Below are 22,623 nucleotides of genomic sequence, written 5' to 3' on the forward strand. Positions count from 1 at the left end.
AGATTGAGTAAAAGTAGTATTGATGAGGTGTTGGAGTCCATAGCTAGGAGAAGGTCATTAGTCACTTTAGCAAGGACTGTCTCAGTAGAGTGGTCGACTGACTGAAGAGGTTCAAATCGATTATTAGCGGCCATATAGTCATTAAGCTGTTCTGCTACTACTTTTGTGTGTGTATCGTGCCACAGGCATTACTAGATCCTCTAAGAGCCCCACCCTGAAAACAAAAAACAGGACAATGGTTTAAGTTCCTAACATGATGTATAAATCATCTATCTACCCTAAAATATACATGTGCTAGTAGGGAGGCCCATTAGGGAGATTCACAAATCCCCTAATGGGCCTCCCTACTAGCACATGTGACATTGCAGTAGTTGTATTAAGTTCATATTGTCTTCTTTGTTATCTATATTTTGATTGATTTATTGATAACAGACAATAGTGATTTTCGGTCGTTTAATTTTCTGACATGCTTCGGCGTGTTACTCTGATGAAGGCAGCTTTACGTTTCAAAAAGGTTGACCTCTGCTGTATTAGGATATTGTGTTACAAATAAATAAATAAAAACAGACATCATTGTTTGTGAAATAGTTCTAAATGGGCTTGCCTTGTATATAGCATTTTTCTAAATTTAAGACCCCTCAACCACCTGAGCCCATCATCTGAGTTGTGTTGAAGATGGAGGAAAGGAAAGTTTAGGAGAGAAGAGGAGGAAAAGGGTGTGCAAAAAGAAAGAGGATGCACAGCCTGAACGAAAGGTGACCAGGCAAGGAGATGTTGGCATGTTGGTCCAAAATGCTGCTGCCCGCCTACTAACTGGAGCTCGGACGATGGAACACATAACACCAATTCTGGCCTCCCTTCACTGGTTCCCAGTGCATTTCAGGGTTCGATTTAAGATTCTCCTATTTGTCTATAAATCATTAAATGGCCTCGCCCCGGCGTACCTCTCTGAGCTCCTCCACTCCTACGCACCTTCCCGTAGTCTCGGGTCTGTGGACCAGGCGCTGCTCGAGGTGCCGAGGACCAAGCGGAGCCTCAGAGGGGATCGAGCCTTTTCGACTGCTGGTCCTTCCCTTTGGAATGACCTCCCATTGGATGTTAGGCAAGCCCCCTCTCTGTCCATTTTTAAAACCCGGTTTCAGACACATTTCTATTCTCTGGCTTTTGATCAGACCTGAAATTTTCGGCTCTTCTCCAGATGTCAATTGTGTTTTATGTTAAATTATTGGCTTTATTTGTTTATATATTTTTTATTTATATTTTATAGATTATTTATATCTATATTTATTCATACTTGTGTATTACGGCCTTTTATTGTCTTTTGTTATTGTCTACTGTTTGTAAAGTGCTTTGTTACAGCTCTAGCTGTTATGAAATGCGCTATATGAATAAAATTGTATTGTATTGTATATATTAGGGTTGCACGGCATACCGGTACCAGTATAGTACCACAATACTAGAGTTTTTAAAACGGTACTATACCTGCATTTAAAAACAAACGGTACTTTTATTTCATTTTATTGAATGTGATTGAATTGGTAAATTTGTCTCTTTAAATTAAGTGTGTGAGTGAAGCCAGCGAGTGTGACGTAGTTGCCCACGCGCCTCCGCCTCCTTCCATGCTTACAGGCAGAGAAAGAAAGTGAAGTCGCGCAGACAAAGCAGGTGGAAGGCAGCGAGGAATTGAGATAGCAGCTGCAGAAATACTGCGAGCCACTGAACATAGAAGCACCGCAGTGCAAGTGGCGAAAGTCCCTCGCGAAGGGAGGCAACATGTCAAATTTGTACAAACCTTTAAAGAACAACCATGCGAACTTGTTTCGCGACTTCTGTCAAGAACGACAGGTGATAATGTTGTTCACCAGTTCACTACACTATAATGTCAATGAAATTAGTTTAAAGATCGTCCCAGCCCAGTCGTAAACTTGCAGTAGCCAACATACAGAGAGCTAAAACATGTCCAGTGGGTGAAATTAAGATGTTTTATTCACCAAATGTGATTGGTTTTTGTATTTCTTTAGTAATTTATGAAGACTAGTGGTCTAAAAAAAAATAAAAAAATAGGAAAGTCCATCATATCTTTCTTGTCTAGAAGCTTTTAATAAAATATTGTGAAGATACTCAATGTGATTGAAAAAAAACGGTTTGATCAACTCGCCTGTTGTTAGGTACACCAAAAAGACACTTTCAACCCCTGAGCATGTCCATGGTTAATAAATACATAAAATATATTTTTAAAATGTAATTACATTATTAAAATATTTAAATAACCAAATAAGGCATGAACATTATATAAATCAAATATTATATTGAAACACGTTTTTGTAAAACATTTTATTAGCCCACAACATCTAATCCTATCCTCGATGATATGAGCCTCAATTTATTTTTCTAGTTATGTCCATTAAATGTTTCATGTATTGTTTCAAAACACAAACCCTTTGTATAATAACAACAAGTAAAATAAATCAATGATATTCAAAATAAAAATGATCATGTTCATTAAAATACTGTACCTTCTCCCTCCACCAACAACTGAAGTCTAGTGCTACTGGCTCAGAGAGGGTGACACCACCCACTCATAAGCAACCTACTCTCCAAGATGTCTTTCAACAGCATATGAAATACCCAAAGGACATCAAATGTTAAAAGGCTCAACAGGACAGTTGCAGTTTATCTGTATGGATCAAGTGCCGATATATTCAATAGAAAAAGCTATTAAAGTTATTGTTCCCAGAGTCTGTTTTAAAATATATAAGAATATATCTAGAATATATTGACATTTGAGTGTTGTCGCACCAGCCATAAAATGTATAATAAAGAAGGAAAAACATAAGTCGCACTGGAGTATAAGTCGCATTTTTGGGGGAAATTTATTTGATAAAAATCCAACACCAACGTGAAAATCTAAATGACGAACAATGTAAAAAATAAATAGAATAGAGGCAACAACAGGCTGAATGGTATGCTTAAAGAGACACTTGGATGAGCTTAACATTGGCACTTATATAATAGGTTTGCATGTAAAAATGACACCAGTACTAAAATGCCCACCTCAAAAGACTCTGTAGTGATTTAAGGGCTTTTTTTGTGATTAGGTTTACGACAAATTTCCCCGCTCCTTTTTTGGGCGTGGCTTATGTTATGTTTTCGGTCTCAGCTGTCCACGGCACGGGAGGGAGCCAAGTGTGGTAATATTGCTCGCTTTGTCAGTTCTGTTGTCTAAAACAGTGACCAAAATGCAAATGCACATTACTACTCTTGTCCACTTCAACCTGTGAAAAAATATAAAAGTGTTCTGCACAATAGTTTGGATTTATTGACATAAAACGTGATCTCATCATGATCACCTCCACAAAATCAAATATACAGTGATCGCTTCTCCACTTACACAGGCTGAAGCGGACAAGAGCATAAATGCGCACACGAACCCCGACTGGTTTATATTTCAGACATTTGGCGACGCTAAACTCGTGTCAACTCCCAGGAGGGAGACGGCGGCTTGCAGCGAGCAGCAGGGCAGGCAGATTGGAGCTTTATACCCGCACCCCCTTCCCTCCCCGGCTAAAGGTAGGATAACGGCAAGCAAAGTTGTCTCCGTCGTGTAACGCTAATATTAAATGCACAAGCTAGCAAATGAGTAAAACAAATAGACGTATTGGGCACCACTCGCAATTGTTAAACCCCGATAAGGCATCACTGAGGTCTGTCCAACAAAAGCTGCAGCATGATTTAATGGAACTACGCGTTGGGGTTCCAAACTACAGTCAAAGTTGTAATATTGACAGAAAAGTGGGCATTTGCTATTGGGGTCATGTTTGGAAAGTGAAGGTTAGAGTTGGAAACCAGCGCGCCATGAGACGGGGAGTGAATGGAAAGACGTGCCAATGGAATACTGTACAAGGAGGGAGCCTGTGAATAAACAGAGCTGGTGACTCACCCTTTCTGGGATGGGAGAGATGACTGTGGGCGATGGTGAGGGAGCAGGAGTGCACACTGCACCACACAAGCCCTCTAAAAACACACTAATGTAGGCATTCATGCATGCACATAGACACTCAAGCTTATGTGGTGCCGCGGCAGGGACAAGTCGCCTATTGTCCTCGTCCCTCACCGAAATCCTTCTCTACTAGCAGAGCTGGAATTTCGTATTTAGGGGATTTTAGCGTTTCTTGCCTAGTGTGGGTGTTCGGCTCATGTGGTAAGACTTGAGAATAAACAGCCTGAGGGTCTTTTTTTTTTTTCCTTTTCGAATCGTTCTCACTCTAAAATAATGTACATGCACCACACTCAGCAGCACAGTCATTTACTTGTACTGCACATGGCCAAGCTGGTGTTAAAGCAGAAGCTAAATTCAGGTTGGACTACGGTATTGATAATATGATTGCTATTATAATTCTCCCATTGTATTAGGGATATAAACACCAGGAGTAGATTTGCAACGAAGATTTATCTTAGGGATAGGAGAAAACTGGAGGGAAAAACTCTTAAAACAAGGAATTACTATAGTATTTCATATTTATAGGGCAAGGAACCATATTTGGTCACCTAAAAAAGTTAGGAATAAATATAATTGTGCTTAGCACATACGCATTACAGTTCTGAGGTAGAGGGTTCAAATGTTGGGCTTTCATCTCGGGAGTTTGCATGTTCTCCCCATGCGTGCCAGTGTTTTCACCACGTCTAGTTGAGCACTGTGTATCCCTCAGTGCCGTGTGCACACAGCACACAACATCCTGCGAGGCTACCGAGGCCGCACCCCCTACACGCAGTGCACGTTCCCACATCAAACGCACTGATCATTCCTAAAATATTGAGTGCACACTACTGCATTTGCAATATCCCACTTGACTGGGTACTGCACTTAATTAAAAGATGGATAAATGCCAAATGTGCTGAAATTTTCCAGGATCGCTGCATAAGAGTCAGTCATTATCTTTTGGAAAACAAATTGGTAAATGCATAAGCCAGGAAGATCCAAAATGTCAAGCAATCCTAATTTGTAATAGCAGGTAATTGTACTTTGATGGAAACAAATGTCTTGCATTCTTGAATTCATTAGATAGATGATTGGTTTCGCACCCTTTATCCAGCTCTAGACCAACACTGAACAGGTACTTATTTAGTTAATGCCTCTACCAAGTTCCAAGGACATCAGAAAAGTAGTGTTTGTGTTATCTGCTATAAATGACAAGACAGTAAGGGAAAACTAAACCTTGGTAGCAAACAATAGCGATCATGAACAATAGGTCTCACAGGCTCAGTTCCAAAAAATCTGTAAGAGAGGAAGCAAAAAACACACACAAATCGGACCTGTATAGATTATTATTTTCTTCCTTTAAAAGTATTTTTCCACAGGTTTGCAAGTAGATCAAAAAAACAAATTATGAGAAATGTGTTGACCTCGAAAGTCTAAATCAAAACTCGCCACTCTATTGTGCAAACAAAGAGCGTTTCTGAAATTATAATTATGTACGATATTTTAGGGCCGTACACTAATGAGTGGCGACTAATTGAGATGCGAATTGGTTGTTATGTAGAAAGAATTTTCAGATTTGAGTCAGAAGTGGTCATAGCATATCAACACAACCTAGATTCTACCGTTTTTGGAAGTTGAAGTCAGCTATTTTCAACCAGAGAGGAAAACCTTATCGTAGGTTAACGCGGCTGCGTGTTGGACTCTGAAGTGTTTTTCAGGTAAAGTACAATAAGTAAGCAATTCAATTTCATTCGGTATTCGCGCGACAACGTGGACACAAATTGCAAACGCATATTTTGGGTATGGCTCCGAGGTCTACATACTGTAGATTAACAGAATTTTCCGCTGATAGGCCCATCTTCTTGGCTGATGATGTATGCGATCATGTATTAACTCATTTCTGGTTTTTGGATTCTTCTGTGTGATTGTGCATTATTTTTATTTCTCTTGAGACTAACTTATTTTCGTTTTCATAGTTGGCTACTCTGCTGGCCTGTAACTAAAGCGGTTCCAGCAAGGCCTTTGTGAAATTTTTATTGTAACATCAATTATTTCTTCCGGCATTTTGTGACTGCCTTAATGATGTCTTAGCAGTGGTTTAGCATGGTTTAGCCTTAGCATTTCTTCTTCTGTTACCACTCGCCCTCCTTTTGTGTTTACAATACTTGTCGGAAGTGTTGCTCATTCACCGCCAAGGACGCGATGATTAGAGACTTTTGGAGGAGCAGCTGCTGTTTAACTGTCACGCTAGAGCAGTGTTTTTCAAACTTTTTTGAGTCAAGCCACATTTATTTCATTGAAAAAAAATCCTGCGGCACACCACCAGCTGAAATTGTGGGGAAAAAAAGCTTATTTTAACAATATAAGTGTTATATTGTTTATATAAGCATTTTTTTTTACATATTATATGTTATATTATAACGTCTTGAATATGAATGAAATAAACACAAAGAAAAAAGTATTTTATAATGTTTCATATTGATACGTACTCTGTGTGAAACATGGGCCTGTTTGGATAAACATGCGTCACTAATTCGCTTGTCTCTAAACAAAGACAATTAGCTACTTGCTGCTGCTGCTACTGCTGCTGCTACGGAAGAGTACTACAATGTAGTAACTACATGCTTACGCTGCCAGGCGCTAGACCGCACAGGCACACAAATGAGATAATTTACCACGGCACACCTGACAATGGCACAGAGTTTGATAAAAAAAAACTGCGCTAGACTACAGGTGTCAAACTCAAGGCCAGATCCGGCCCGTGACATCTTTTTATGTGGCCCGCGAACACAAATCATGTGTATTGACTTGATGTGTTTCTTTGAAATTGTCTTCAATGTTGACACAACATATGAGATATTGCAAGCATTTGTTACAAATCCCTCCTTTAAAATACATTGAAAAACAGTTGAACAAACTATTTATTGGCTTCTGATTTCAAAACTAGTTATACATCAATTTGTTGTATACATGTGATAATATAAGGCGATCATACATTTGTATGGGTTCACAGTCGTAATGGCCCTCCGAGGGATACCACAACTATGATCTGGCCCGCGACAAAAATGAGTTTGACATCCCTTCGCTAGAGGGTGAGACGGGAGTGGATTTTCACTCCCGTGCCATGTCCTTTCCACAGAAAGAAATCCGTCCCGTCCCAGTCTGGGGCCATAGTTTAAAAAAAAAAAAAAAAAAATCCTGTCCCATCCCAATGAAAACAACATGACATTAAGCATGACTCCCACTCCCGTACCGCTTCTATTTTGGAGGTCAACTACATCGTCGCCCCCTTTCTCCTCATGGACTCTCACTAATTCATGCAGTATATTTTTTTCCTACTGAATAATCCCGCTCCTGTGATTTTTTTATCCTGTACCATCCCAACGCCGCGATTAAAAGTAAAGTTGACTCCGGTTGATTCCCACTGGATCCATGAACAAATGTCACCTTGTATGCCACACTAGCTAGGTAGCTAGCCAGCAAGCGGCAGCCGTGGATTCAGGGAGCGTCGAAGCCATTTATGTACACATGGGAATATGTGATGGTGCCAACAAACGTCGCGATTGGTTGGTTGGTAGAGTCCAAATCTTATGTCAGCCAATCGCTAACAAACTCGCTTGCAAAACTCAAGTTAATCAACCGCGCATGTCGTCTCGTCATGATTTCAACCTCAGCATAACAGCTGACAATGGCACGATACAAAACAAACTAAATACAGCCAAACCGGAATACTTCGCATCTCTGTGCACATGAAGTGCTGGTACTATTGCTGTTCCCTTAGCATCCCCATTCTCACTTTATACATTATATCTGTGACTTTGAGTGTGTGTGGCTTTAAAAGATGGGCCTTGTTCTGGTGAGTGATATGGGAAGTCATGGGGGAGATTTGACTGGTGTGAGCTGTGGTTAGCAGCTGGCTGTTAACAGGATAAACGTTAGCCAGCCTTGTCGTGTTGACTGCCTGGGTGTCATTTGTGGCCGTAGCAGCTTATGTGCGAATGTGCTTGTTACATGTTTATTTTTGTTATTATTTTAATGAAGTGACTGTGTCTATTCTTGAACATTTGTGGGGGCATTACAGTATGTTCTAATTAGCACTGGAAAGCTATATTAAATTAGCTAATGATGTTTACGTTACCTTGTGTAGTGCAATCAAGTGCTTCTTTGTCACATTAAGTTAGTTTTGCTTTGCAGTTGACACACTATCTTCTTTTTGAAATGTGAAATGATCCCAAATTGTGGATAGTCTGTCTTTTACACACTCTTTACGTCTGGCTTGCCGCCATTGCATCAACTTATTTCTACATGGAGTGGCACATGATTCTAGAGAAACATTAGTCCATGTAGAAAACTGATCATGGCAAAGCACAGAAGTAGAAATTTTGCTTTATTTATTCATTTATTTTATTTATTTTTAAATCAAACTATTCGAGTTATTGAATTGTTTAAGCCTTGCATTATATGCAATAATCATTTTGTTCAATTATAGTTGTCTGTAGCAGGGATAGGCTTCAGCTCATCTGTTTCTCTATTTTGGACAAGTGTTATATAAAAATGGATGGATGGATGGATGGTATGGATGGATGGATGTGTGTAAATCAGACTAAAGGTTCGTGCTCGCTGAACCTTTGCAAGAGAATTTAGTAGGAGTGAGTATGCAAAGTCATGCAGTGATGAAGAATAGATTTGCTGTCACCTGAAAGAGCTTCATTTTTGTTTTTTATTGTTAAGGAGGGTTATGAAAATTATACAGCCTAATTCCTGGTTTGCCCATGCTCAGAGCAGTGAACAAAGCAGCAGTGAGCCTAATGCTAATAGAAAAGTCTGATTAATGCAGCGCTTTTTGTATATTTTTCCCCATAATATGCTCAGGAGAATATTGTTAAATTGCATAGAAGGCTAACAAAGACATGACAAAAGATTATCCTCCTTGCAGATTTACAACTGTGAAGAAATGTACGTAAAGCTGATCAGCGCAGGCTTTGGAAATGTGTCAATATAAGGCTTAGCAGCCTAATTGGCCGCTGCAAAATTCAAGCTCCAAAAATCTCAGTTTAGGACAACTTCAGAACTGGTATGCCTTCTATTTTCTTTTTCTCATATGGTGAAACACTGCATGCCCCATAACAGTGAAAATAAACTATTGCTGGTGCATACGAAGACCATATTTCCCACAATGCTCTTTGCTACTTCCTGTAGCTACTTGCTACTTTCTGTAGCAAAGAGGATGAAAATAATCTCATGTGTCTGCAGATCCTTTCTCACTTTTTAATAAAACTCTCTCTTTTCACCATGCATTGGAGTACCAAGAGGGTTCAATTGGAGGACTGGTTAATGATTTAAAAGTCATTAGCTGCCACACTGACCAGCCAACTCATGACCGGCATCATCTGGGTAATGGGTTACAACAATACTAAAGTTCTACCAAAAATACACTTTAAGAGGATGATCTATTTTGATTGACACTGTCAGGGACAGGTTGTCATTTGAAGTGGTGCGGAATTGGACTGCCTCACACTGACAGCTGTTAGTCATATCTTGCACCTCTAATGCAGCTCAAACAGGTAAATAAAGGCGCAACGATTAATCAATAACTAATCGATTATCAAGTTAATTGATAATTTTTTTGATAATCGATGAATCATTTGGATATCTTGTTTTTAATTTAAAATTGTTCAAATAATGGAATTTCAGCTTCTCAACAGAAAATGTTATCCGATTTCTGTAGTCCTCCATGAAAGCAGACTGATTATCTTTGTGTTGAATCAAAAATAAAACATTTGGTTTTACTTTGGAAAACAATAATCAGAAATAATGGTTGAAGTTGGTTAATGGAGTAACCTCCCTAGTCACCCGAACTGGCTCCATTCAATTATTTCCTCTTTTCTAACCTCAATGTGGACAGCATCAAGATGGTCGAGACAACTGTGTTGCTGAGTATCCCGGAAGAATCTTTACAGGTGTGCATGACGGTGTGGCAGAGTAGGCTAAGAAAACGTGTTAAGACTCCAGGGGGAATATTTTGAAGTGGAAAATGTATACAGTGGTGCCTTGAGATACAAGTTTAATTTGTTCTATGAACATGCTCATAGGCAGTCAGGAGGGGTGAAATAGAACGTCTGTATCTCAAATCATCTTTGCCCACTGAAATGAAATGCCATTAATCTGTTACAACTTGCCCGCAAAAATTAACACATTTTGTAATGTGTTTTGCCATAAGAAAAATAGCACTGTAGAATATTGTACTTTATAAACAAAGTACAATTAAATGGAATGTAACAAATAATTTTTTATTTGCCACATTTTTGGGGTTCAATTCAATCGACATTGTGCTGCTCCTTATGGTGTGCACGCTGTGGCCACCAGTGTAAGTGTATGGCACCACGTACCTTACAGACACTGGCCCGGTGGGGCCGGTACAAATTTCATAAATACTTGTTATTATTAATATTGTTATTATTATTATTAAATTGACAAATTATTGCTTTTCTGCACGCAAAGCAACTAACTACACAAGTAATATTTTCTTGAAGGCTTAATAGACTATTAGATGCAAAAAAATTAGCTTTGCCTTCCAACTATGCTTAGTCCGACTATTTTTTAAATTTCCTGTCCATCGTTTATCGCTTACAAAATGGGCCTCTGTCATAGGCGGATAGGCCCATGACGTTAGGCGGTATGCACAGCTCTGCTACTTTTGTAACCCCTTGTATATCTTTTGATACACCAGTCTTGGAAATTTTGTGACACACCTCATAAACGAAATCTAAAGAATTCAAGTTGGGAACTAGAGAACACATTAAAACTCAACAGTAACATGGTCAGACACGTACAGCATCAATGGGTTGCAAAGCTTGTTCTATTAGTTTACAATAAAAGCGTTCTCGCCCTTGTGTGCTGAACGGAGCACAACAAAGCCTTCCTGAGCTTAGTTTAATGGTAATTGCTTTATAAGAGCAAATTGTTGACTATGCCCAGAGTCTCGTCTGGTGCCAACTTCCTTGCCCAAATGTGACGAAACACTCTGGCAACAACCGCACACAAATACAAAGACAAAAATGCACAAAAGTCTGTGTCGCATGGGTGCATAATTCGCTGTTGTCAGACCGAAACATCTCATCACAATTTGGTCAAATTAATATATTTTTTTCAAAATTATATTATTATTGGTATGTCCAACTCTTGTGGGTGTTAATTACAGTATTCTTTTTTTAAATTCAAATTATGACCAATCTAGAGTGTTGAAAATGGCTTGCTCTCTTTCACGATGCAATGTTGAACTAACATGCTGTTTTGGGGGTCTCCTGGAATGTGATGATTTTGGAGTTACAAGAAGCCGTGCGTGTGCGTGTGTACCTTGGTGTCAACAATGGAGCAGGCAATTTGTTTCACGTAGGCCAGGTCTGCACTCTGTGGCATCAGCACCGACTCTCGCGTCAGGCCAATCTGGATGCTGAAGGACACCCCTGGAGGAGTCGTGGGCACCGAGGGGATCGCGGCACCCCCCGAGGCCCCAAGCCCGTGGGACAAGTCCACCACGTTGAAGGCACCCTGAGGGGACACGGAGGCCACGGGGAGGGGGGTCACCGCAGCCGAACCGTGCAGCGAGGAGGCCGCCGCAGGGAAGAAGACCTGGCCCAGGGGTCCCGAAGGCATGCAGGGGCTGGCGTTGGCCATCCTCGCAACCTCCCAACCTGTGTTTTGAAGCTCTCAACGCTCGCTGGAAAAGACACGCTCATTCACTGGATCACCCACGCAGGAACACGGAGCATAGTCCCAGCTTCCCTGTGGAATAAACTAAGGAAGGATCCCCCTTTGCAGGAAGTATTTTCTGCCCTTCCTTCTCTCCTTTACATGAGCGTGAGAAACACACACCCTCACTCAGGGAGGGAAACTAGCCTCCTCTTCCTCCCCTTCCTTCTTTGCAGGAATTGTTTCCTCCTTGTGCTCTGCTGATGAGAAAGTCCACACACTTGAATGTGAAGGCAAACCAAGAGAAACCGAAAGAAAGTGAGAGAACTGGTCCAAAAGTTCCTTCGGAGTTACAAGATGGCCTCCCCGCGCACAGGAAACGGTAAGAATAACAACGTGCGACAGAGTGTGCTCATTTTGCGAGTCAGTTTTATGAGAGAAAAGAAAGAGAGAGCTGAGTGAGTGACTGCTACTCCCTCACCTCCAAAGAGGAAGTGAAAAGATTGACACGCTCGCCAGCCAATAGGCTCTCGTCGAGGGCGGGGCTCTTTTGACACCCTTGCTCCTCCTCCTCTTCTCTTTTCCTTCCTTGCTTGATCAGATCCTCTTTCTATAGCCTTGGGAGGGAAACTCCATGCTGGAAAAACCCACCCACCCTGTCCTTCTCCTTGCGTCCCTCCGTGGAAATGCGTTTCCTGTCTTGTTTCCCCCCTCCTTCCCTTGACACACTTCAGCCAGCACTTTAGACACACCTATGCCCAAACAGAAAAACAGCACCACACCTACTGAACTACACGCTTGTTTTTGTGGTTGGTTCAGGGAGGGGACAAAACATTAGGTACACCTGACATTCAATACAATAGCTAAACCTAACCCTAAACTACTCACACCAAAATTTGATTGACATTTTAGATAACTATGCATCTAAAATCATGTAAAAACGGCAAAAATCTATTATTTTCCACGTTTGTAATCTCAAATATATGTCATGAAATGAAATTCGGTACATGCTTAGTGACGTTGTGCCTCTGATGAGAAGGAAACATGTAAATCTAAAATCAAATTATTTGTTGTCGGGTTTTAGTGGTGGCTACATGCTTGGTGACTTTTTGCCAGCCAATTACATGGCACAACTATTCACACGCACAGTCGCACATATGGAAGATTTTGAGTCCTCAATTCAAACATGCATGTTTTTGTAATCTGGAGTACCTGGAGAAAGCCCCACAAGCACAGAGAGAACATGCAAACTCTACACAGCAAGGCACAGGAATTAAATTGTGCAGGTGTACATAATTACTTGACTGTAATGGTATACCTGTATAAGACTTTTGAGAGTTGCTTTAGTCAATGGAAACAACAATGCAACAAATGACATGACGCGCACACATCTACTGTACAAAATCATTTTTTATCCTTTTATCTTTATGACATACAACAAGCGACCCAAAAAACAAACAAAAAACAGGAGTCATTTGATACAAGCTAGAATGCAGTTCAAAAATAGATCAAACAAAATTAATAAAAGCAGGTCTCTTATCCCTTGTAGTTCGAGGAAATAGTTTGAATACAGCTTAATATGATGTACAAAGTATCACACGGTGATAAATTGCTCATTTAAAAAAAAAAACAAGTCCTTTACCTTGGCCTCTGACTGGTAACACGTTTTTTGGGGCATTTTGTTTGTTTTGCATTATGTCCTTTTTTTAAACAAGTTATACATTGTCATTATCAATCACAAGCAAGTCCTATGCCAAGTAAGGGAGAATGATTCACTTATGAAACTACAAAATTCTTACACCTCAAATCCCATTCAGATCAAGAGAGATGCAAGAAAAAAGAAGATATGTTGGACTTTGACAGCACATCTACAACCGTTTTCAGTCTTTGCCACACGTCTGACTGATTTGTCTGCACTCACAGGGAGCTCACTCCGGCCTTCAGCAAACCATCCTTTTTCTAATGTTATGATTCGGGTCGCATGTGAGATGGATCCTAACCAAGCTGATTTAGAGCGACAAATTGCAGGGTAGCCTTTAGCAAAATTCACAAGCTAACTGTTGTGGATTGATGTTAGTCCAAAATAAAGATTTGTTTACTCAACAATGTTGTTCATAAAAAACGAAGGGGCTGTTGAAAGAACTTTTTCACAGGGACCTGCACACATGATTGTAGCCACTAATAGGCATGACAGGCCAGTAGTTTGCATTGCTTTTATGTGACTCTAAAATGTTGCATAAACTAGTAATTCAACTCTGGTTAGAGTAATTAGAATTAAGTGGAAAAAGTGTTATCAAAGTCATTATTTTTATCATCATCATCGCTACAGCAACAGTCCACTTCTGTTTTGGTTGTGAATGAACAACTTTTTCATTATTTTCCTGAAAATAATACTTTCAGACAGTGGAAAGCTGAGAGAGTTTTTATCCGAAAACATAAAAACGCTTCATATAAAGAACCGCTATTCTCAAGAACCCGCTACAACAGTTGATACAGTCACATGTCATCATTTTTTTTATCCAGTTTGTCGATGCAAAAGGTTATAAACCCAGTGAGGGATTGAAGTAACCCTATTTGTGGAAAACTGAATTCTGGAGTCCCCCTGATGATTACAAAAAATTAAACTGACCTTAAAAGGTACCCTGTTATCTTAAGAGTTGCAAGTCGGACAATTTATTAGCACTCTTTACACTAGGATAGGAATAACAATCAATTCTGATTGTTCAGATCTGAAGTCTAAACACCACCATCACCTCGGGTGTGGTAAGTTAAGCCAGATACAGAATTGTCCAAAAGAATCTCCAAAACCCTCACTTTTTGGGAAAACAAACAAAAAAGAAGGCATATTTGTTGAGCCATTAATATTGCGTCGTCAAAGAGAGCAAGCCATTTTGAACCATTTAGATTGGTCAACAATTTGTAAAAATATCATCCAGGTGAGCACATCACCAACAGTATCAATTTGTGACAAAATATGAAATTGACCAAATTTGGAGAACGTTATCACCCAACAGTGACAATATGGCAACTACTGCAGGCAGCATTATTCTACTTGATACTATGAAGCAATCCCATTAAAATTATTTAAACACAACCGATTATTCAATTTCCCCATAATTAAAAATGTCTGTGAAAATGCACATCCCTACGAAGTAATTAACAAAAAAAAATGTTGTTTTTTTTAATCATAAATATATCCCTATAGAAAACTGTTCTCCATGACTGGTTAGGCTTTTTTCACTGACAAAAAGCAGAACACAGTGGTGGGACACTTTAGGGCTCTGATCGAACGTTACTAAGATAAACTGACGTTCTTACACAGCACTTCAGCTCATAACCTTGCTTCCTATGTGTAGTGACAAATAGTAACGGATTCAAAATAAACATTTGATTCCCCCTGGAGCCGTTTCTGGACATGCCTATGCGCCGACATGCTACCATCGTAAGAACGGGGGGTGGCGGGGGTAGTTTAACGTGCTACAGTGCAACTTGTGCACGCCATACAAGTAATCTCGTGATGTCCTGCTTTTTCTTTTTTACGTCTGAATGCAGTACGCCGACTGACTGACATTTATGAAGAAAAAAACAAAACAATGTGAGGAAGCTGAGGATCTATCTTGCACGCACGCATCCAACGGAGGAGGAATTTAGAAAAGTCAACATTGTGAAATGAATGACAAGTCAATGAAATGATTCAACAGTGACGTCAACACTGCAAGTCTCACTCGCTCACATGCAATATACGTCCCTTAACTAACGCAGGCTTTCATAGCACCATGATTTCACTAGTGTGCACGCACGCACGCATCTGTATAGTGAAAAGCAACAAATATCACAATTTGCTGGGAACGCACACACCGGTCTCACACTGCACTCCCCAACCTTTGTGTTGATTTACAAAAGCATTGTTGGCCTTAAAGTGGAACTAAACCCAAACATTTTTAAAGCAAGAATATATTCTATGTACCTGCACTAGTCAAAACACAATACGGTACTGTAATTAATATACCTGTATGTATTACACAAGTTTAGTCAATGACAGAGTAATAAATTAGCGATTTAGTTTAGCGAATTAGGTTAGCGATTGAACAAATAAATTTGGGGTGGTGTTGTGTTTATGTTGGTGTGCTATAGTGTATGATTGCAACAGAAAGTATCTTACAAACTTGAACGATACGGTGCAACTCAAGCAAGGTGGAGTTTTTTTGGACTTACTGAAAACTAGTAATTTTGAGCAACTATGTTTAGCTTGTCATTACTGAGTATTCACTACTTCTGTAAGGTTCTTCTATGAAATAAAGCTGCATAATAAGCCGGAACTAGCAAATACATTACATTCTTTCAAATACCTAAGAGTGAAAAGATGTGGCGACCCCCACAAGTGATTGCACAAGGGCAAATGTATGGTTTTGATTCTTATTTTAGAATAACTACTTTAAACACCACCCGACATTAAAGATATGCACATTTAAAATACAACAGAAAACGTTGAAGTCTTGGGTTTAGTTCCACTTTAAATGTAGAGAAATACAAGGGTATAAACATTCCATACAACACCTATACAGTGACATGGGTCTTGGCCAAGTTGAAATTAAAGCTATTAACTTGAAACACTGGCATGTTGAACATTCTTGGATCTTGAATTAAAAAAAAAAAGCGCACACACATTCCTCACTGAGTCTTTGGAATGTGACACATACACACAGATTACATGATTTGATAACGCACCTACATCCTCTGGTCAGCCATTCGAGATTGACACTTTTCATTTATGCGGCATGCACAAGTCTACTTGGTGCTTCTCCTTATAACACGAGCAGTAATTCATAGAGCACTAGTGCGCATGCCACCGTGATATAACCATTGGTAGACTCAGAATTAAAAAAAAAGAAAAAAACGAAAAGCGTACTGTAGTGTAGAAAAAAGTGTGATCTAGTTTGAAGCCACAGACAGGAGCTTCTAGAGTTAAAAAATAAAGCAGTGTGGTTTGTATAACAAGAAGTCACTGAGGCATAAAACAGTGAGGAAGTGAGGGGAGGTGACGTCCTGTGACAATAACCCAGCCAGTGGGGTGCAGGACAACAGAGTGTGCGCGTGTGTGTGCGCATGTGTGTATGAAGGGAAAATTGTGTCCATTGTAGTCTCTTTCGGCACAGTCGAGGGTGTCTGAAAAGAGAAAAGAAGAAACATGATCATATTTCAGCCATGTTAGTGCCCCCATTGAAGTGATTCTCAAAGTGTAATACGCAGGCTCCCTCTTGTGGTACGCGAAAGAATCACTGCGTAAATAAAGTTAATTGTTTTCAGCTTTGTTTGCGTACAATTATTTTGGAGTTTCACGTTTTTTGAGTTACAAGCTGTGTCACTGCTGATTCTTTGCTGTGACTTGTGAGCAAAAAATAATGAGATACAAGAGCTAGATGATGGCAGGTAATTTGACTCACTTCACAGCAAGCAGCAGTTTGCCACACAGCGAACTATTCTTCAATAAAGAACGCAGTTCATTGCCACATCCAGTTGAAGTTATGAGTTAAACTACAAAAACAAAACTTCACTTCACGTCGCTTAAATGCCAAACTCTTCTTGATTTATGTCTGAATGACTAGAGCTGACCAATTAATTGAATTGAAATCGACATAGTAATGTAGTAAAATGCAATTTTGGGGACTTAGGCTTTATCATATCATTAATTATATATTATTAATTTAATTGTCTATATAGTGTCTGGGTAGGTTCAGTGCTTAAGAAGTGCAGTACACATGTTTACATATGTTTATTGAAACATGAATGTGATAAAGGCACAGATCTGTTTGCATTATTGTTGTAATCTGATTTATTTCTTACTGACTTGTCTATACGCCACACTTGCTTGGTATAATTTTGTGAAGTTGTTTTGGTGAACGCTCAAAACACTGCAACTCAAAGAGTTTAGTAAGTTAACAACTGTAATTGAAGTTGATAAACTGTCTTTCATATAAAGTTGTGCTTCATTTGCCTTTATTTTAGGGTCGTCTTAAGATACAGTATAAGACCAAAACATTTACTTGTACAAGGCTCAAAATACTTTTACAAATCAATGACTTCATTTGAGGAGCAATGTTCAAATTTTAAGGAGCAATATTTTTCAGGTTAATTCCAGGAATTTTGAACTTGTTTAAGGGCGGTGGGCAACTGGTAAGCACGTACGCCTCACAGTTCAGAGGTTGTGGGTTCGATTCCGGCCCAGGCCTTACAGTGTAGAGTTTGCATGTTCTCCCTGTGCCTGCGTGGGTTTTCTCCGGGCAGTCCGGTTTCCTACCACATTCCAAAAACATGCATGGTAGCTTAAATGATCACTCTAAATTCCCCCTAGGTGAGGTTGTGAGTGCGGTTGTTTGTTTGTTTGTCTCTGTGTGCCCTGCGATTGGCTGGCAACCAATTCAGGGTGTACCCCGCCTACTGCCCGAAGACAGCTGGGATAGGCTCCAGCACTACTTTTTAAAATGAAGCTGAAAGTAGAAACATTGGCATATTTTCAGCAGTATTGCTCCACATACTTTATAGTAAATTTCAGGAATTGCTACGAATTGAGTATCGCACCCGCCGCTCGTGTCTCACCAGATGGAACCGCCGGTGCTATCAGACAAAGATCTTGGCGAGTGCGTCGGCGCCGGCGCTGGCGATGAAGGGCTGCGAGCTGTGGAAGGCCACGTCGTGAATAGCCTCGTCGTGCTTCTTCCTGTGGGCCGTGATCTCCTGCACGCACGTCCTGTTGTCGAGCATCCACAGGCGCACGGAGCAGTCGTGGCCTGCAGGAGGGGGAAGTCATATTTACCAATAAGGAATAAGGAAATTCAAATCCGTGTAAGTGCGGAGATTTGCTTGTACTATGCAAAAGATAACTATAATGTGGGTTAATACATTCTATCAACGAACATTGTAGCAATTTCCAGATACCATAGAAAAAGCCCCCTAGAGGTTAACTAGAGGATGTAAGAAGTTCTGTGATAAAATTCAGCATTGCAATTTTGAGGTAATGATGAGAAATGGTTGTAGTAATAGTTTAGTAATTTTCTGTCCATTCACACACACACTGGATCTAATATTTATTTTAATGAGCAATTACAGAACATAAAATTGACACACATTTTCGAGTTAGCCTTGAAATCCATTGAAAATTTGCAGTCCCTAAACGCCATAAAAATAAGAGTTAATCCACCCATTTTTAGCCAGCTCCGGGGGCGGCCATTTTGTCACTTCTGTCGACTGAAAATGACATCACAGATGCTCAGGGCTCAGGTAACGACCAATCACAGCTCACCTGTTTCTGAAGCTGAGCCATGATTGGGTTTGTTGATGGGGCGCTGCGCATTGCTAACAGCAGTGTGAAAAGGCTTTTACAGGATAAATACACATTTTTTATTTGACGATAATGACTATGCAATAATTTTTGCATATACTGTTTGAGATTAACAGTGTGAAAACATAATCCTTTTTTTCTAACAACACATCTGTGTAAATGCCAAAGCGCACATTGTTTGTTTAATAGTGGAAATACTGCATTTTTGATAAAAAATAACACATCTCGTTAGTGGAGAACAATTTAATGTGCTGACTTTTCTTGCTTGTGAGTAATAATATGCAAAAATAAGCACATTTTTTGTTCAAGTGTAATTGTGCGAATAAACAATTACTAGTAATCTGGAAGAATATTGCAGAGTGAATGCACATTTTATGGTTTACACAATCTATTCGGTTTCTTGGCGAATAATACTGACTGCTTTCACTAACCACACAATATACTGTGTGTTACAAGTATTAAAATACTGAGCAATAAAATACACTTCTTTGAAATACATTGTGCATGTGGGATGGAATTAATTTTATAGAAATGTTAGTGATTGGGTTGCTACTCACTGCCAGAGATGAGGTAAGTGCCTTTCGGATCTGTAGTGAGACATGTAACTGCATCCAAGTGGGCCACCATGGAATGGACCACTTTACCTATAGAAAAAAAAAAAGGGAGAATATTTACATGCTCTAGTGGCCCACAAAACATTTGCCCAACAAATAGAAAACTGTGGGAACCTGTCTTGTTGTCTAAGAAGCGGATGGTGCGGTTCTCGTGTGCAGTGATGGAGAGGGGCTCAGATGGATGACTAACCACACGGTTAATTAGCTCACTTCCTGCAAAGGAAAATAAACAACCATATCTCTATATGCATGACATCTTGATACAGTTCATTAAGAGGTGCAGGCGTCTTGGACGTACCATCCTTGGTCTGCGTCTCCAGTGCTGTGATGCTCTGCTCCGTGTTGAGGTCATAGAGTAGAGTTTCGCCCGCGTCAAATGACACCACCACCTGGTTGGGGTCAGAAGCCACGAAGGCCACCGATGTGGGCGTCCCGTGTTCTGTCCAGACGGCGGGAGCGTGACGTGTTACATGTGTAAACAACGGAGAACCCCAAGTGATACGCACGCAGCTACCTCTCTCCTTATTGATGACAGACAGGCAGGGGGCAGAGTTCCGCGGGTCCCAGATGCGAACGGTGCCGTCCGCTGAGCATGAAGCCAGCCGATGGTGGGCTGCGGAATATGTGAGACCCCACACGCTGTCCTCGTGACCTGCCAGCACGCTGCTCTCAATGCCAGGATCTAATCGAGGTGACACAACATGCCGTTTGTACGGTAACAGCTCATTTGAGATTGCTGGCAACCAAATGGCACAGCTGACTCACTGACCGTAGTTGTCGTAAGGATCCACATTGAGGTCTGGCATCTTCCAACACCTTACGCTTCCATCCAGGCCTCCGCTGTAGCAGGATTCTCCATCTTCTCCCATAGTCAGTGACAAAACGGCACCACTGGGGAAAAAGCGTAACATGTCAGATACAGTGAAGCCCAACCTAGCAATTAGTTTGCCATTCGTGAATGGACCAGCAGTGTAAGGCTCAGCATGAGCAATGGCTGACTTGAATGAGACAGCAGACGATTCAAATCTCATTTGGCAAAACAAAAAAAACAAGAGTGTGTAAAGTCTGATGTAATTCTTCATCCTCTGGGTATATGACAAAACCATGTACTCACCTGTGCGCTCTAAACGTGTAGATGGGCTCAACATCTAAAGCAGCGTTTCTGTGAAGGAAAACTTTGCTTAACTTTATGCCTAAAGAGGTCACATTCACACTACTGTATTTGTAATATTTGCAATAAATACAGTGGCGCGTTGAGAAAAAAAAAAAAAAAAATCTCTCAGCCACCTCTGCTAAAATCAGCTACATCCTTAGTTAAACAAGTCATTCATTTATACCCCTGAACTGAAATTAATGAATATAATTTAATCAGTATTTAGTTTGTGTTTTCTGAAAAAAAATAAAATAAATAAAACTGACACAGGCCATTATTTTAGGAAGGTAACTATATTATTCTTCTACGTGTGTTGCTCGAACATTAGTCTTGAAATTGCTTACACAGTTACAACACCTCAACACAGATACTAGTTGTTAGCCCGTTTGTGGCGTTTTGTGATGTTAGCATTAAGCTGCCAAAGTGAAACTATGTGGTTGTTTACACTGTGTATTGGTAATTGTTGGTTTTCTGTCTTGTGTGACAGAAACCCTTAACTGGGAGTGGCGATAAACAGCTTGAAGCCTTTTTTTAGGGATTGTTCTCTATCTGCCAAAGTGCTACTTGTTGTGACCCGAGTTGAGTCCACGGCCACCATACAACGTTTGATTAAATTAGCGCTTGCAAGTCAAAGCGAAAACTGGGCCGCAAGGACGGCTTTTGTTCCTTGAAAAACCTGTAAGTCCGGTCACTCGCATCTCAAGGCACCACTGTATTTGATTTTCAAGGTCTGATGGTTCCTACTTCTTGGAATGCATGGCCTTATTGAGGTTCCAGAGTTTTAGTGTTCCATCCTCCGAGGCTGTGAGCAGCACCGCTTGGCTGGGGTGAAACGTTAACGCGCGGATGGCGTCAAAGTGGCTGCGTAGCGTGAAACGGGGATTCCACGTCTTCTTAAACTCCTCTCTGTTGTCCTGCATCTGTAACACACATCATCATCAAAGTGGAATCAGCTCACTAATTCTGAGGAGTTGAACCGCATCGAGTGCCAGGAAGGGAGCAAATGGGTTAATTACATCCATGGAGAGATCGTTGTCATTGGCGACGGTGAGATCAGCCAGTTCACCCAAGTTCATGTCTCCGCCTCCGACTGCATCCATGATAAAGACATCCGAGGAGAAACCCAAGGCCCCACCTGCAGGTTTGGAGTGTGTGTGTGTGTTAGTAATGTCATCATCACAGTTTTGGAAACACAACAGCAAAATATGGAAAGTTATTCTCGTCTATACCAGGATCCTGTTACTCTCCTACCAGCTTGCATACGGGAAGAATATTTATAGATGGAGGAGAAACTCTACCCCATAGCACCTTAATTGGGGATCAAAGCTACAAGCAAGCATGTGGAAGACTGAGAAGCGAAACTAGACTTTTTTTTCGCTCTCTGAGGGGAAGTCTTACCTTCGCCAGAGCGCGCTTGTCCCGATAAAGAGGGGGGCGGGGCAGGTTTTGCGGGGAAGTCCGACATCATGCCTTGTAACTTGTTCCTGCGGTTCTCTGAACCCGGCAACAGGAAAGACACACAACACATCCAGTCATGCGGCGAGATGGAGGATGATTTTGAAGGTCAAACGTACACCAAATGATAAAGACTTCATTCTCTCAAGTGCAGATTTACGTGTGGGAGACAACGTGGACATGTAAAGGCTGCATGCATGATACTCGAACACATCATGATAGTCATGATGAAATGATCCCAGGAAAATAAGGAGGAGAGAGAGAGAGAGAGAGAGAGAGAGAGAGAGAGAACATCTAGAGACAGATGACAGCGACACAGTGCTAGAACTCACAGACAGAGACAAAGAGACAGGCGATTGGGAAAAGAGGTTGGTTTTATTGACAAGAAGAG

At 40.6% G+C, this 22,623-nt stretch overlaps 2 protein-coding genes and 1 long non-coding RNA gene across 6 annotated transcripts in view; 1 reads left to right on the plus strand and 2 right to left on the minus strand.

The window, feature by feature from the left end:
- The window catches only part of prkd2 (protein kinase D2), a 44,626-nt gene extending 32,453 nt beyond the window's left edge, over positions 1–12,173 (minus strand). Inside the window, exon 1 of the mRNA XM_086035595.1 lies at positions 11,336–12,173. Coding sequence (XP_085891721.1) covers positions 11,336–11,656 — 321 coding nt within the window. The 5' untranslated portion in view covers positions 11,657–12,173. The remainder of the gene's footprint in view (positions 1–11,335) is intronic.
- On the plus strand, positions 11,369–19,508 carry LOC147144978 (uncharacterized). The gene is made up of 2 exons (XR_015087450.1): positions 11,369–12,053; positions 18,272–19,508. It is a non-coding gene; the product is annotated as an uncharacterized LOC147144978 (long non-coding RNA).
- strn4 (striatin, calmodulin binding protein 4) overlaps positions 13,064–22,623 on the minus strand; it is a 30,798-nt gene continuing 21,238 nt past the window's right edge. For 2 of the 4 annotated variants that reach the window (XM_086035596.1, XM_086035599.1), the window contains 10 exons: positions 22,176–22,271; positions 21,794–21,912; positions 21,522–21,697; positions 20,739–20,786; positions 20,394–20,515; positions 19,923–20,306; positions 19,739–19,837; positions 19,568–19,654; positions 18,269–18,459; positions 13,064–16,837 (listed from right to left, as the gene is read on the minus strand). In XM_086035596.1, coding sequence (XP_085891722.1) covers positions 18,290–18,459; positions 19,568–19,654; positions 19,739–19,837; positions 19,923–20,306; positions 20,394–20,515; positions 20,739–20,786; positions 21,522–21,697; positions 21,794–21,912; positions 22,176–22,271 — 1,301 coding nt within the window. In that variant the 3' untranslated portion in view covers positions 13,064–16,837; positions 18,269–18,289. Of the gene's footprint in view, positions 16,838–18,254; positions 18,460–19,567; positions 19,655–19,738; positions 19,838–19,922; positions 20,307–20,393; positions 20,516–20,738; positions 20,787–21,521; positions 21,698–21,793; positions 21,913–22,175; positions 22,272–22,623 lie in introns of all 4 variants that reach the window. The other 2 variants (XM_086035598.1, XM_086035597.1) reach the window with 2 other exon arrangements.

Source organism: Filicampus tigris, chromosome 7, assembly GCF_054856515.1.
Source record: "Filicampus tigris isolate MCC_2025a chromosome 7, RoL_Ftig_1.0, whole genome shotgun sequence".
Classification (NCBI taxonomy): domain Eukaryota; kingdom Metazoa; phylum Chordata; class Actinopteri; order Syngnathiformes; family Syngnathidae; genus Filicampus; species Filicampus tigris.